The 16,028-nt window shown below is 38.8% G+C and overlaps 2 protein-coding genes across 3 annotated transcripts in view; one reads left to right on the forward strand and one right to left on the reverse strand.

Moving 5' to 3' along the window:
• Positions 1–16,028, forward strand: part of LOC136838440 (N-acetylated-alpha-linked acidic dipeptidase 2-like) — a 215,948-nt gene that overhangs the window by 141,207 nt on the left and 58,713 nt on the right. The gene's annotated exons all lie outside the window — the stretch shown is intronic.
• LOC136838442 (xanthine dehydrogenase/oxidase-like) overlaps positions 1–16,028 on the reverse strand; it is a 33,677-nt gene that overhangs the window by 6,116 nt on the left and 11,533 nt on the right. The window contains 15 exon segments of the mRNA XM_067103370.1: positions 73–160; positions 162–199; positions 2,058–2,235; positions 3,398–3,543; positions 6,196–6,346; positions 6,531–6,746; positions 7,056–7,408; positions 7,979–8,157; positions 8,354–8,591; positions 8,908–9,052; positions 10,932–11,059; positions 11,265–11,435; positions 13,162–13,274; positions 14,140–14,233; positions 14,682–14,758. Coding sequence (XP_066959471.1) covers positions 73–160; positions 162–199; positions 2,058–2,235; positions 3,398–3,543; positions 6,196–6,346; positions 6,531–6,746; positions 7,056–7,408; positions 7,979–8,157; positions 8,354–8,591; positions 8,908–9,052; positions 10,932–11,059; positions 11,265–11,435; positions 13,162–13,274; positions 14,140–14,233; positions 14,682–14,758 — 2,315 coding nt within the window.

Genomic DNA, 16,028 nt, shown 5'->3' on the forward strand with positions numbered 1-16,028 from the left:
TATCAAAGCCAATTAGTGACAGACAGTCTAAAACTGCGGATGTTGCATCCAGATATTATCAGGAGTCCTTACCTTGACCGCCATTCCGTTCAAATCGGTTCCTGTTGATGCCGCAGTGGCCACAGTGTTTGGCACCTTGTCTATACCCGTTTCGGCAATGGATTTTGTCCGCAGCTATTTTTAGAACTCTTGAAGCTACCTGTAAGGAAACACAGGGTACTTTAAGCCAAAGTTAGATGTGAGGGAAACAGAAACAAAGATTCCCTGTCCCTTGCTAACATTTATTTAAAAGCAACTCGGCACTTGCATGCAAGGACATTTTCTCCTGTAGGGAAAAATTGATCCTATCTAAGTAGTAACCTAATCTAACCTAACCTAACCAACCTAACCTAACCTAACCTATATCGACCAACCGATAACGTGATAGTTGTTGAACACCTGCAATTCCTCTGTGGCATTTACCCTCATTTTTGTTGTAGTGAGCAAGGCTCAGGTGACTCTCATTGTACAGTTTATTGTGTCTTGATTTTATCTTTTCAGTTTTAATTCTCATATAAAATACTTTATACTCCTGTAGCTGATATTGTCACACTTGGATCCCTTGGGCTGGTGACATCCTGCATTCCAACTCGACTATAATTTATATATATATATATATATATATATATATATATATATATATATATATATATATATATATATATATATATATATATATATATATGTGTGTGTGTGTGTGTGTGTGTGTGTGTGTGTGTGTGTGTGTATAATTATGAGTCAAATATGTATGTACACGAAGTAGGGAGATGGCAACCCCATCTCGTGCCTTTGAAAGGCGTTCATCTCTAGTGGGTGCCGTGGCTAAGTGGTGCAGAGCTCGGTTCATGTATGTTAGGACAGTAGCTGCCACCCATCAGCTTAAAGTCTGCACCATAGTCTGCTGGGATCAAGAAAAGGACATGAGGCTGGCAGTCTCATCCCAAAAACTTCCTGTGAAAACCGGAAGAATTTTACCGTTTTGGCACCATATTTTGCACCTGAAAACCTCAAGGGCTCCACCTTCTGGAGCCACCCTAGGGCTCAGTTGGGAGCCCCACGTCCTTCGCACAGATAAGAATAGATGTGATTCAATTATATATGTGTGTGTGTGTGTGTGTGTGTGTGTGTGTGAATTTAAATTCACTTTTATTCGTATTTAATCTTGCTTTGGTGTCATGATCCCAGTTTAAAATAAATTTAGATCATTAGAAAATTATTTGCTTAACAGAACTTTCATGTCTACTGCCACTTCTTTTGATTGCCATTTTGGCTAAACATTGGCTAAGCAGTAAATCCTGTGGACGTGTGGAAGATAAATCTTGTCGTCAACATATCGGTCCCATTCGCAGTATTTGAAAGGGGGTTAAATCTGCATTGGTGTGGAGATGAATGTAAACATCTAGTTCGCTCGAATACATGCATGGACCGTCCGAAGATCTGATAATTCCCTTTTAGGCTCGATGATTCTTGTTGCTAAATCTTGTGACTTCTTTCACGCAATTCGAAGCTTGGCTCTGTTATTTGTCGGTATAATCCTAGAACTGTCGACATGGCTCTTAACTCCCTCTCATGCAGATGAAAAACCTTCGGCACTTGTTACTTTAATGGTTAGCCTCTGCATTTTCACCCAAGGAAATTTGTAGCTAAGTTGTTTATTTTCTTAAATTAGGGTACTCAGGAAATTCTTCTCCAAAAAAAAATATTAAAATAAAACCTCTTAAGATAAATGGTCTCAGACCAATTCTGCCCTAAAATGGAAGACTCCAGTATCTGCAAAAATACAAAACTGAGAAAAATGGTAGATACTCCTATGCCTTACTGATTTTGCAGATACTGCAAATGGCACCCCCTAAATAAAGCAATGAAGAATCATTCTGAAACTGCATTAACTTGTGTATTAGTGTTTCGCGAGCCCAATAGGCCCCATATCTCAATTTCGGAAATTTTGCAGATACTGCAGTTTTCCATTTTAGGGCAGTGTTGCCACCGTCAGATAACGGAAAGAAAAACGACCAGACCTGGATCATCTTCGTGTGTAGGCCCTGGCCCATCTCTACACCCCCGTGGGAGATCAACACTGACCCATCGGTGTAGACGTGGACGAGAGCGCCTCCCTGCATGCAGGATTCGGCATCATACCCCATGCCGTACTTGATGGGCACTGCGGAAAGACCTCGCTTCTTATGCCTGTTCGTCCTGTGGAACGGATACAGATTATTATTATTATTATTATTATTATTATTATTATTATTATTATTATTATTATTATTATTATTATTATTTCAGAAGATGAAACCTATTCATCTGGAACAAGCCCACCAAAGGGGCCATTGACTTGAAATTCAAGTTTCCAAAGAATATTGTGGTGTTCATTAGAGAGAAGTAACAGAAGGTAACTGGAATTACAGAAAGAGATCATTTATTAGAAAAGAAAGAAACAATTTAACGGATGAATAAATAAGTAGGTAAAAATCCGAGCAAAATAAAAGGAGAATAGCATTAGGGTAGCAATGCATTGCATCTCTGCTTGAATTCTTGAGGTTCCAGTTGCCTAACATCTCAGGAAGGCTGTTCCACAGTCCAAGTTCCACAGTCCAACGGTGTGAGGAACAAAGGACCTCTGGAAAACTGAAAAGTTCGACAGCGAGGCACATTTATTGCACTTGGTTGCTGCTGTTCAACAAATCCGGTTGCTCTCGGCAGGAAAAGGGGATTAGGAGTCACTCGTTTATATTTTTAAGGACCACTCAAAAACAGAAACGTATTGCACCTGCGTACCCTTAATACCACTAGCGGATTCGGAGAGAGGCGGGGTGGGGTGGGTTACCGGGGCACGTTGCCCGCCCCCCATGAAAAATAATGATGAAATAATAATATTGAAGATTTAGATAACATAATAAATAAATATAAAAATGAGAAAAAAATTAAAAAGCGATTATAAATATATATATATATATATATATATATATATATATATATATATATATATAAAGACAAAATCCACGAAGGAAAGAGAAACAAGTAAAGGACTAGTGTAAGTCGAAAGGCCTTACAGCACTCCAGTGTAAATCAGAAGGTCCTTGCAGCACTCCATTGTTTCTCTTTCTTTCGTAGATTTTGTCTTTATTTATATATTCAACACGTTCCATATTTTCATGATTCAGTTATACATATATATACTATATATATATATATATATATATATATATATATATATATATATATATATATATATATGTGTGTGTGTGTGTGTGTGTGTGTGTGTGTTTGTGTGTTTGTGTGCTTGCGTGTGTATAATATGAAAATTGGTGCCCCCACCCCCATGAAATTTTCTGGATCCGCCAGTTGCTTCACGTACCTGTTAAATTTATCTACCTCGGTCCTTCGAGTTTGATAATGGGCTTTTTCTAGCACTTCATTCCAACACCGACGAACTGTGCAGAGTTCTAAGGTCATCCTGCAGAGACTTTTGTCCCCTATTGCGTACATGTTTCTTTCCCGTACCTGGAAGTTCAGGGCACATGAAAAACACATTAGACCTGGAAATATTTTTTTTAATTCCTAAATACAAGGGTTTTTTTGTGAAGAGGTTCACAAATGTGGCCAGAGCTCTTAGAATTAGCTGCTGCTAATGTTATTTATTACATTAATTCCCTTAGGAAATGTGCATCTATTTCATCAGTACATACAACAAAGACTTGCATGATAACTACAGTTAGAACCTATGTAACCAAGACAGCAAGACGAGCACGGTAACCCAAATACTTACAGGTACACATTTCCAGTAAGAGAACGAAAATTACACGAAGGGATATCAGTAAATCTCATTCCTGTAGAAACTCCGAAGCCTTTGTGTCAGATTAAATGTAGAGGATCTGTCAAATTGAGTGAGGCCTCAGATAGAGGAGCCATCAAATAAAGTATGTAAGGCTTCAGACGGAGGATCCATCAAATTAAGTGGGACCTCAGATATAGGATCTGTCAAATCAAGTGAGGCCTCAGATACAGGATCTGTCAAATTAAGTGGGACCTCAGATAGAGGATCTGTCAAATCAGGTGAGGCCTCAGATACAGGATCTGTCGAATCAAGTGAGGCCTCAGATACAGGATCAGTCAAATCAAGTGAGGCCTCAGATAGAGGATCTGTCAAATCAAGTGAGGCCTCAGATACAGGATCTGTCAAATCAAGTGAAGCCTCAGATAGGGGATCTGTCAAATCAAGTGAAGCCTCAGATACAGGATCTGTCAAATCAAGTGAAGCCTCAGATAGGGGATCTGTCAAATCAAGTGAAGCCTCAGATACAGGATCTGTCAAATCAAATGAAGCCTCAGATAGGGGATCTGTCAAATCAAGTGAAGCCTCAGATAGGGGATCTGTCAAATCAAGTGAAGCCTCAGATACAGGATCTGTCAAATCAAGTGAAGCCTCAGATACAGGATCTGTCAAATCAAGTGAAGCCTCAGATAGGGGATCTGTCATATCAAGTGAGGCCTCTGATAGAGGATTTGTCAAATCAAGTGAGACCTCAGTTGGAGGTTCTGTCAAATTAAGTGGGGCCTCGGATAGAGGATCTGTCAAATTAAGTGAAGCCTCAGATAGAGGAATCAAGTGAAGCCTCAGATAGGGGATCTGTCAGATCAAGTGAAGCCTCAGATACAGGATCTGTCAAATCAAGTGAAGCCTCAGATAGGGGATCTGTCAAATCAAGTGAAGCCTCAGATAGGGGATCTGTCAAATCAAGTGAAGCCTCAGATACAGGATCTGTCAAATCAAGTGAAGCCTCAGATACAGGATCTGTCAAATCAAGTGAAGCCTCAGATAGGGGATCTGTCATATCAAGTACGGCCTCTGATAGAGGATTTGTCAAATCAAGTGAGACCTCAGTTGGAGGATCTGTCAAATTAAGTGAGGCCTCGGATAGAGGATCTGTCAAATTAAGTGAAGCCTCAGATAGAGGAATCAAGTGAGGCCCCAGATGGAGGATCTGTCAAATCAAGTGAGGCCTCAGATAGAGGGTCTGTCAAATTAAGCGAAGCCTCAGATAGAGGATCTGTCAAATCAAGTGTCCTCAGACGGAAACTCTGTCAAATTAAGTGAGGCCTCAGATAGAGGATCTGTCAAATCAAGTGAGGCCTGATAGAGGATCTGTCAAATCAAGTGAGGCATCTGATAGAGGATCTGTCAAATCACGTGAGACCTCAGATGGAGGATCTGTCAAATCAAGGCCTCTGATAGAGGATCTGTCAAATTAAGTGAAGCCTCAGATAGGGGATCTGTCAAATTAAGTGAGGCCACAGATGAAGGATCTGTCAAATCAAGTTAGGCCTCAGACAGAGGGTCTGTCAAATTAAGTGAGGCCTCAGAAAGAGGATCTGTCAAATCAAGTAAGTCCTCAGATAGAGGCTCTGTCAAATTAAGTGAGGCCTCAGATGGAGGATCTGTCAAATTAAATGAAGCCTCAGATAAAGGATCTGTTAAATCAAGTGAGGCTTCAGAAAGAAGATCTGTCAAATCAAGTGAAGCTTCAGAAAGAGGGTCCATCAGATTAAGCAAGGTCTCAGGTATGGGATCTGTCAAAACAAGTGAGGCCTGCAAGAGAGGATCCATCAAATTAAATGAGGCCTCAGATAGAGGATCTGTCAAATCAAATAAGGCCCCAGATAGAGGATCTGTCAAATTAAATGAGGTCTCAGCTAGAGGATCTGGCAATTTAAGTAAGGCCTCTGATAGAGAATATGTCTAATTAACTGAGGCCTCAGTTAGAGGATCTATCAAATTACTCTTACGTAAGGCCTCAGATAGAGGATCCATCAAATCAAGTGAAGATTCAAAAAGAGGATCCATCAAATTAAGCGAGGTCTCGGATAGAGGATCTGTCAAATCAAGTAAGGCCTCCAGTCTGTCAAATTAAGTGAGGTTTCAAATAAGGGGAAAAGACAGATTTCAAGGCGTAAATGCTGTTGGGATGAGAGACTGATGAAGAAAGTGGTAGTCTATCATGCATGCAGTCTTCTTGACAAGAGACAAGTCTAGACTGAAAGACTGATGTCAAAAAAAAACTTTACACGTGACTTCCAAACAGAATGTCCATTTTCTTGTGGGTAGATTAAATACTCCTCCCCCCCCCCAACATATTTACTTCTAAGTGAACTTACAAGATTAGGATCCACTTTCAAGAATGCCGCAATGGTTGAGATGATGTTCTCCATAAATAATATACCCTGAGGAGCCCCAAATGCCCGGAAGGCTGTATTTGATGGTAGGTTTGTCTTACAAGTAATTCCTGTTATGCTTATGTTCGCACACCTGGAAGAGAGGGTGGGTCAGTTTATTACCAAGATGTAGCTGGTGAGTGGCTTTAGATGCAGAAATTATTGTAAAATATTTCTGTACAAAAATAAATGTTAACATAAATATTCAGGTTACATCTGCCTCGCTATTCTTTTTCTGTTTCTTTTCTTTCAGTATTCTGCAATACGTCCAACCTCACCTGTATGCATTATCAAAATTGAGCATTAATCTGTGGGCAACGTTGTTCGTATAGTCCAGCGAGTATCCGCCATTTGCATAAACCTCCACTTCCAGTGCAGAGAAAAGTCCACCTTTTGAAAAGCCAGCTTTCCACTTGCATAAGAATGGATTTCTTCCACCTGTTGTGGTCATGTCCTCGTCACGATTCAGCATTATTCTTACTGGACGTTGCATTCTGAGATTCAGTGGTGAAGAATATCTTAAATGTGTGCTATCTCTTGGAGGCTTCATATGACAATATTTGATGGTTTAGTTTTAAAAGGAGTTAGGTTATGTTTACTTCATCAGTTTGAGTTGAAAAGGAAGCTAAAGAGCAATGCCATGTAATGGAACAGGAAAAGAGTAGTAGTAGTTTGTAAACATTTCAGATCTGAAGATATATTATGCATGGTGATGTTTCCAAGTATAGAAAAGAGCACATCTGTAACTAAACAAAGCCTATTACTGTACTTATGGTGTTGAAGATGTGACTGTTCTTACTTACTGAGAAGCTGCTACACATAGTGGCAAGGTCACGTTCATATTTCGAGTATTTTTACCACCAAATGCTCCACCCACTCTTTTGACACGACACATAACCCTGCTGAATGGAATGTCCAAGACCTTAGCGATGCATTGCTGCAGTCCCGTAAGATACTGTGATGATGCAAAGACTTCGATTTCATCGTCCTCGACTTTGGGCACAACTAAACAAGCATTTGTTTCTAAATAAAAGTGCTCCTGGCCTCCCACTTTCATCTCTCCTTCAAGAACATGGTCTGAAGTCCTCATCGCAGACTCTGGTTCTCCTTGGCGCAGAAGATATTTACCATAGAAGGATTTCTCACGCTTTGCATCCTTCAGAGTAAAGAGAGATGGAAGGATTCACTTAAAATGTTGGTGTGCCACAGTACCCTCTGGTGTGGTGAAAATGAAGTATATTTGCAGTTATTATTATTGCTCGAATATTAACAGATTTACCAAATTGGAAATTTAGCTTCTTTGTGCAGATATAAAGTCCTCGGCTGGGGGGAATAGTTTAAAATTTGATGCTCAAAATAGGAATGGATCAGAAGTATTCTCGAGAACGCTAAATTTAATGTTGTTTGCAAAGAACTCTTCTCTTGTGGGAAAATGAACGAGCTTGTATAGAAAGCAATACACTATTTTTTGTTTATGATTTTTTTTTAAATAATCTTGCCGAATTAACAACTTTCTAAGGCTAATGCAGATATACAGTACATGGTGTTTCTGATATATATAATGGATTTTTAAGATAGGAGGCCTAATTCATGAATCTAGCATAAATGGGTCACGTAGATATTTTTCATAGTTATGTACTGAGTTTCTGGTTACAACTGTGAAACAAGTTGAGGACAAAGGAAGTTCTCATTCTCAAAAACAGGCAGTGACAAAATGTCTACATACCTGATTGGTGATGATAATGGGCTTGATGTCCTCATACAGAACTCTAACACGTTTAGCCGCCATTTGCGCTGTTGCCTGATCTTTAGCTACAACTATCCCAACGGTCTGACCAACACATGTGACCTTCTCAGACGCAAAGACTTCCTCGTCCAGGCTAAGCCCTAAGACATTCCTGTCTCCTGTAGAAGAGGTTTCTCTCGTTAATGTACAGGTATGATGGTTTTGTATTTTGTTTTAGGTCTGTACAGCAACCAAGGGCATCTAGTTATAGGCTAGTTCCCACTTTTTCCAATGCTTTCTGCTTGGAACTGTGCCTGCATATACACAAGCTCAGTTTTCAGTTGTAGAATACAAACGCAGAAAGAAAGCACCTGCCTGGTATATCACGGGCACAGAAGAATCTCTCTACGCCGTCAATCTTCAGAGCCTCAGACTCATCCACTGAGATAATTTTGGCATGAGCTCTGTCAGAGAAAACAATTGCAGCATATAGTTCACCCTCACAGGAAGGGATGTCATCCACATAGATGGCTTCTCCTGTAGCTTGTTTGAGGGCTGAAACGTGGACAATTGGCCGGCCAATAGGGTCAAGCTGGCTTTGACCGAGTGGAACCTTGAATGTAGAAATGCAGTTGAAATAGGAAGGATTTGTACAAAAGTTTGGATGTGTGTTTATACAAATGTCCATTCGTTCAAAATGACATGGTCACAAGAGGACAGTACTAGAGAAAAGTTATGGGGAAGAATATTTTACTAGACAACCTCCTTTATGCTTTATTACCTATCAAAAATAACCTTTTCTACATAAGATGAAATGGCTGGGAAATCAGGGTCTTCAAAAGAATAACCCTTATAGCATGACAGTGTTGAAGACAATTTGAGTGTATTTGCTAACTATAGTTTGTTGCCAAAGAAAACCTATACATTACCTTTTGGAAAATCTGCATACTCTCAGGCACTTCATCATGATGCAATTCTATAATTCTCTGCTCTTCTTCTGTGAGAGGATGGGTCCCGATTAATTGCTTCTCACTGAGTCGTCCTTGGACACTTAGGTAGAATTTGAAGAAGAAACTGTTGAGAGAGGTAGAATTTGAAGAAGACACAGTTGAGAGAGGTAGAATTTGAAGAAGAGACTGTTGAAGAAGACACTGTTGAGAGAGGTAGTATTTTGAAGAAGACATTTGAAGAAGAAACACTGTTAAGAGAGGTAGAATTTAGAAGAATTTTTGGAAGAAGACACTGTTGTAGAATTTGAAGAAGAAACTGTTGAGAGAGGAATTTGAAGAAGAGACTGTTGAGAGAGGTACAATTGAAGGAAGAAAACACTATTGACTGTTGAGAGGTACAATTTGACTGTTGAGAAGACACTGCTGTTGAGAGAGTAGAATTTGAAGAAGACACTGTTGAGAGAGGTAGAATTTGAACTGTTGAAGAGGTAGAATTTGAAGAAGAAACATTTGAGAGAGGTAGAATTTGAAGAAGACACTGTTGAGAGAGGTAGAATTTGAAGAAGACACTGTTGAGAGAGGTAGAATTTGAAGAAGAAACTGTTGAGAGAGGTAGAATTTGAAGAAGACACTGTTGAGAGAGGTAGAATTTGAAGAAGAAACTGTTGAGAGAGGTAGAATTTGAAGAAGACACTGTTGAGAGAGGTAGATTTGAAGAAGAAACTGTTGAGAGAGGTAGAATTTGAAGAAGACACAGTTGAGAGGTAGAATTTGAAGAAGAGACTGTTGAGAGAGGTACAATTTGAAGAAAAACACTATTGAGAGAGTGAGAATTTGAAGAAGACACTGCTGAGAGGTAGAATTTGAAGAAGACACTGTTGAGAGAGTAGAATTTAGAATTTGAAGAAGACACTGTTGAGAGAGGTAGAATTTGAAGAAGAAACACTTTTGAGAGAGGTAGAATTTGAAGAAGACACTGTTGAGAGAGGTGAAAAAGAAACTGTTGAGAGGGAATTTGAAGAAGACACTGTTGAGAGAGGTAGAATTTGAAGAAGAAACATTTGAGAGAGGTAGAATTTGAAGAAGACACTGTTGAGAGAGGTAGAATTTGAAGAAGACACTTTGAAGAAGAATTTGAAGAAGAAACTGTTGAGAGGTAGAATTTGAAGAAGACACTGTTGAGAGGTAGAATTTGAAGAAGAAACTGTTGAGAGGTAGAATTTGAAGAAGAAACTGTTGAGAGGTAGAATTTGAAGAAGACACTGTTGAGAGGTAGAATTTGAAGAAGAAACTTGAGAGATGGATATCATTGACCAATCCCATCATGAAATGGAGTTCTTTAATTTAACTTGTTACAATGCTGAGAGTGCAAAGTTAGAATGAAAAAAAAATAGTTAGTTGGACTAGAATTTGTGTTATGAGTTAGGAAAGGTAATGATAGAGATGATATATATATATATATATATATATATATATATATATATATATATATATATATATATATATATATATATATATATATATATATATATATATATATATATATACATATATATATATATATATATATATATATATATATATATATATATATATATATATATATATATATATATATATATGCAGGTGTCAAGGCAGCACCTCTGTAAAGAATAAGGAATTACTGTAGATAAAAAGACAAGTGTGTTTATGGATATTGCAGCTATAAGAATGTCGACTGGACTAGTGAGTTGTTTCAAGCGTTACATACTTTGCTTAAGTAATCTAGCACACCTGTCTTAATTCATGTAGCAAAACCCCCCAATTAAATTTGCTCACCCTACGTATCCAGGGAAGGAAATAGTACTTTGTACTTTACTCAGTTATGGATGGAATCACAGTTACAATAACTGGTCATACTTGGCAGATTACCAGAAAGAACCCCCTTATGATGAATGGAATGCAAAAAATAGTAGGTATTTGAATAAAGTACAGTATCAAGTTTTTCCAATTTATCACATTACCTTAAAGTCAGAGCACGACGATACTCGACCATTCCACCGGGAGCAGAAGGGTGTAGGTCTAAATCTTTCAGGAGCAGCTCACTTCCGGCCTCCAAGAGCGAATTGTCCCACTTCATACCTACCAAAGACTTGGGCACAAAAATTTACAGTGTCAGAGGCTACTGATTGGAAACTTGATTCTTGTGTATTTACGCTAGTCCCAGCTCCATCTGGTGTATAAACTTTACTGTTATTAAATGCAGTATATGGAATTATTAAATGGAAAGCTCCAAGGGGAAGATTGAAATGAGGAAAAATTCTGGTGAGCCTTAAATATCTTCTGTACCTTCATACCTTCATTGCTGTTGTCGCCATGACAGTCGTTGGAGCCATTCCTCCGAAGGCCAGATCCAACCGCTGCACAATGTCGCTTCCATTTCCAAAGATGACTCTCATTCCGGCATTCACAATTGCAATGTCATCGTCCCTTCGGCGAGCTTGTTTGTATCCGAAGAAATACTCATCCTGGAACAGTTAAATTCAAAGACACTATTTAATTTACTGGCGTAAGCAGTGATTCAAATGGAAGTTTGCATTCCTACCCCTCAGTGTGCACCAGGTCTGCCTGGTCTAACTGGTATTACCTGGATTTGGGCCCTGAGCTTAGATTACAAGCACCTCCTTCCTTGTAGGTTGACACCTCTAAAGATCACTGAGGAGTTTTAGGAGCTATAGAGGAGCAGATGTTAGCAGTGATTACCAACTTGTCATGGACATTCTAAAGCTGAATTTATAAGCACCCAACAAAAAAGTTGACTGAGCATCAAGATTTACTACAATAAAGTTTCTTCAAGATGAACATGGAAAAGCTTTTGTTTTTAGTTTACTGTAAAAGAAAACTATTGGGCCGACTTTGTCTGTCCGTCTGCACTTTTTTCTGTCCGCACTTTTGCTGTCCGCCCTCAAATCTTAAAAACTACTGAGGCTAGAGGACTGCAAATTGGTATGTTGATCATCCACCCTTCAATCATCAAACATACCAAATTGCAGTCCTCTAGCCACAGTAGTTTTTATTTTATTTAAGGTTAAAATTATCCATAATCGTGCTTCTGGTAACGATATAGGATAGGCCACCACCGGGCCGTGGTTCATACAGCATTATACCGAGACCACCGGAAGATAGATCTATTTTCGGTGGCCTTGATTATACACTGTAGCGGCTGTACAGGAAACTCGATTGCACTGAAGAAACTTCGGCTCATTTTTTACTTGTTGAACGTTGGAACAGATTAGCAGTCCCAGAGACCATATTTGAGGAGGTGCAAGCTATCAATGAAAACTAATAAAATCGGGAATATATATCAGTCTACAGGAAAAGAAGTATTGGGATATGGGATAAAAACTTTGGCTAACAGATGAGACCTGGAATATAATAAACAAGAGTCAAAAGTAAGAGGTACTTGTGGAAAAATTTCAAGGAGGCGATGGAGAATTAGAGTAGAACATGCTAAGTAGAGAATTAGAATAGGACATGCTTAGTACTCAAATCTAGAAAATGAGGTTAAATGACGGGGAAGAAGATACGAGAGAGAATATCTGGAAAAACAAGGAATGATGCTGACAAAGCTACTAATTCAGGAGTGACATCAGTGACTGGATAGCCCACAGAATTGCTGATACATCCGTGGGTGAAAAGCAGTGGAAAATACCTATCAAAGGTAGGGTTGGGGATATCTAAAACATACACAAGCGACAGGAATATATTGTCACTTTCTAGAATTATGTGTCTAACTAGAGCCCAAGGATATAAACAAAATGTGGGGAGCATTTTTGTGATGGGCCTTGGCATTCCGAATGAGGTACAGTACAAGCTTCTGATGAACATTTAAGTTGAGACTGAAACAATCTGGATTTGACATCTGCATATAAAATCTTAAGTTATTGTGGAACGTTACCATGACTTCTCAAACCATTTCGCTAAACTGATTAATTTACTCTATGTAATGTTCGCTTAAGTTATTTTGCTAAAATGTGGCAAATTCATCACCTAGAGATAATCTAATGTGACCCTCTTCACAATTCTGAATTTGCATACCTTAAACTTTTGGTGAACTCTAATAGAATGTACAACAATTATATCCAAAAGAGATCATCACTCCATCTAGATTTAGGTGTGTAATATAATTCCAGTGTGCAAACTAGAATCCTATCTGAATTCTAAAATAAAAAAAATGTAAGGAATGAGAAGTACCTTGTGAGTGTAAGGGATGTGTACATTCAACAATACTTCGTCTGGCAGCGCAATGTTCCGTCTGTAGCCAACAAAGAAGTTCTGATCCAGTGGTACTTTCCTCTCTCCTCTCTCTGTAATAGCATATAATTAACAAGTTTATTAGAAGTGTCCTAGCAGCTAACATCTAATATCTGTTTCTTAAGAAATCATTACATTTAATTTCATAATTAAAGCTGGTTGGTTTACAAAGAGCAGAGTAACTGGGGGCTGACTAGTTACTTGTATGGTGAGGGCTTACAGCTAAAGCTGACTGGTTTACAAAGAGCAGAGTAGCTAGGGGCTGACTGGTTACCTGTATGATGAGGGCTTATAGCTAAAGCTGGCTGGTTTGCAAAGATCAGAGTAAATAGGGGCTGACTGGTTACTTGTATGGTGAGGGCTTACAGCTAAAGCTGACTGGTTTACAAAGAGCAGAGTAGCTAGGGGTTGACTGGTTACCTGCATGATGAGGGCTTATAGCTGAAGCTGGTTGGTTCACAAAGATCAGAGTAACTAGGGGCTGACTGGTTACTTGTGTGATGAGGGCTTATAGCTAAAGCTGATTGGTTTACAAAGAGCAGAGTAGCTAGGGGCTGACTGGTTACCTGTGTGATGAGGGCTTATAGCTAAAGCTGGCTGGTTTGCAAAGATCAGAGTAACTAGGGGCTGACTGGTTACTTGTATGGTGAGGGCTTACAGCTAAAGCTGACTGGTTTACAAAGAGCAGAGTAGTTAGGGGCTGACTGGTTACCTGCATGATGAGGGCTTATAGCTGAAGCTGGTTGGTTCACAAAGATCAGAGTAACTAGGGGCTGACTGGTTACTTGTGTGATGAGGGCTTATAGCTAAAGCTGATTGGTTTACAGAGCAGAGGATGAGGGGTTATAAATGCTGGTATATCAAACAAGCGTCAAGGAATATGAAATTACTCAGAGGATATAAAACGACCATTCCCACCTAGACTAGTAAGAGTGAGGGTTGCCCCAGCTGACATTAATAGTGGAACAAGGTCACTGATAGGCGACCCGGTCATGATGTTGCCTCCTATTGCCTGGAAGGAAGAGAATTTCTAAAGTTGACCAGCTTCTCTGTCTCTCTCTCTCATATATAGATATACAGTATATATATATATATATATATATATATATATATATATATATATATATATATATATATATATATATATATATATATTTTAATGAATTTTTGCTCTAAATAAACTATAAAGCTTAGCATTAACAAATTAATTAATATATCTGTAACTGAAATTTATACTGAATTAAGTAGTGAACATCAGAGTAATCCTTAATTAAGAACTTTTAGGGTAATCCCCACAATACATTTACTTTGAAGAACATTTAGAGTACTCCTTACAATATATTTATTTTAAAGATCATGTAGAGTAATCCCTACATCATATTAATTGTAAAGATTATTCCCTGTTCCCACAGATGCATCAGACAATACATAAACGGCCCCTAAGATGACAGATAACAAACCGCTGCATTCCTGATCTGTTTTCCCGCAAACCATCGTAGCATTTCTAGCAAGGCGGAGAAAATGCGTGTCTTGTACTCTGAAAAAAAATGGAATGTATTAAATGCCATAATATAAAAATCAAATACGATATTATTTCAGAATATGTTACCTAAACCATGGAATTATCATTAGTCATTACTTTGAGTGGGCCAGCTGATTTTCAAAGGCGACTCCATTTAATCCTTAGGGGGTTAGTGCTGTCAGTTTGCCTAATGCTATGCACTGTAGGCATTACTTAAGGTTCTCTACAGCGTCCCTTCGGCCCCTAGCCGCAACCCCTTTCATTCCTTTTACTGCACCTCCGTTCATGTTCTCTTTCTCCCGTCTTACTGTACATCCTCTCCTAACGATTATTTCAACGTTATTGCCAGCACCGAATGACCTCATAGGTCCCAGAGCTTGGCCTTTGGCCTAAATTTAATATTCAGACTCCAAGACTACATATAATGAAATTCATAACAGGAATTAGGGGACACAATATATATAAGTTTTAGTTCGAAATGCCGTTCTTGCTTTTCAGGTTTAACTTTAACGTTAAATATTTTGTATTCTTTGTCGAAGACGGGGGATGGACGAGAAGGATCTCAAACTGGGGAAACTTTTCTCTTAGTCCAAATCTAAATATCTCTGTGTAGTCTTTTCTCATTGTTTCTCCAACCTCTCTCATATTTTGTCAGCTTCGTGACATATTGTTGTCGAGCATCGTGGGCCATTATGCTGTAGTGCCCTACAGACTGCAGTATCTGCAAAAATACAAAACTGAGAAAAATGGTAGATACTGCAGTTTTTCCCTTCCCTTACTACTGATTTTTCAGATACTGCAGTTGGGACCCCCTAAATAAAGTATTGAAGAATCATTCTGAACCTGCAGTAACTTGTGTATTAGTGTTTCACCAGCCCAGTAGGTGGCATATCTCAATTTCGAGTTTTCCATTTTAGGGAAGTATAGTGCAAGTGGGGGGTTTTCCCTAGAACTCTCTTATTTAGTTTCTAGATCTCTTTGTCTTGCTGTCTAACTGCTCCAACTTACTCTAATTACTGTGTTTATTATGGGAAAGGAATATTATTGGGATAAAGTTTGGACGTGAGGTGTATTAATATGCAAAATTAATGGAAAGCGTTCTCAGGCAAAACAATATCCGTGGTATGAAAAGCTGAGAGATTCATGCATGCATTATATAACAAATTCCAACTCCTCTGAAGCTCGGTATAAAGGAAAACAGAGAATTGAGCGGTAGATACTCTTGAAAATAACCAACAAATGACAGACCCTGGTAATGTGCGAATATTTTTCAGGCATCATTGAA

This window comes from Macrobrachium rosenbergii, chromosome 5 (genome assembly GCF_040412425.1).
Source record: "Macrobrachium rosenbergii isolate ZJJX-2024 chromosome 5, ASM4041242v1, whole genome shotgun sequence".
Taxonomy (NCBI): domain Eukaryota; kingdom Metazoa; phylum Arthropoda; class Malacostraca; order Decapoda; family Palaemonidae; genus Macrobrachium; species Macrobrachium rosenbergii.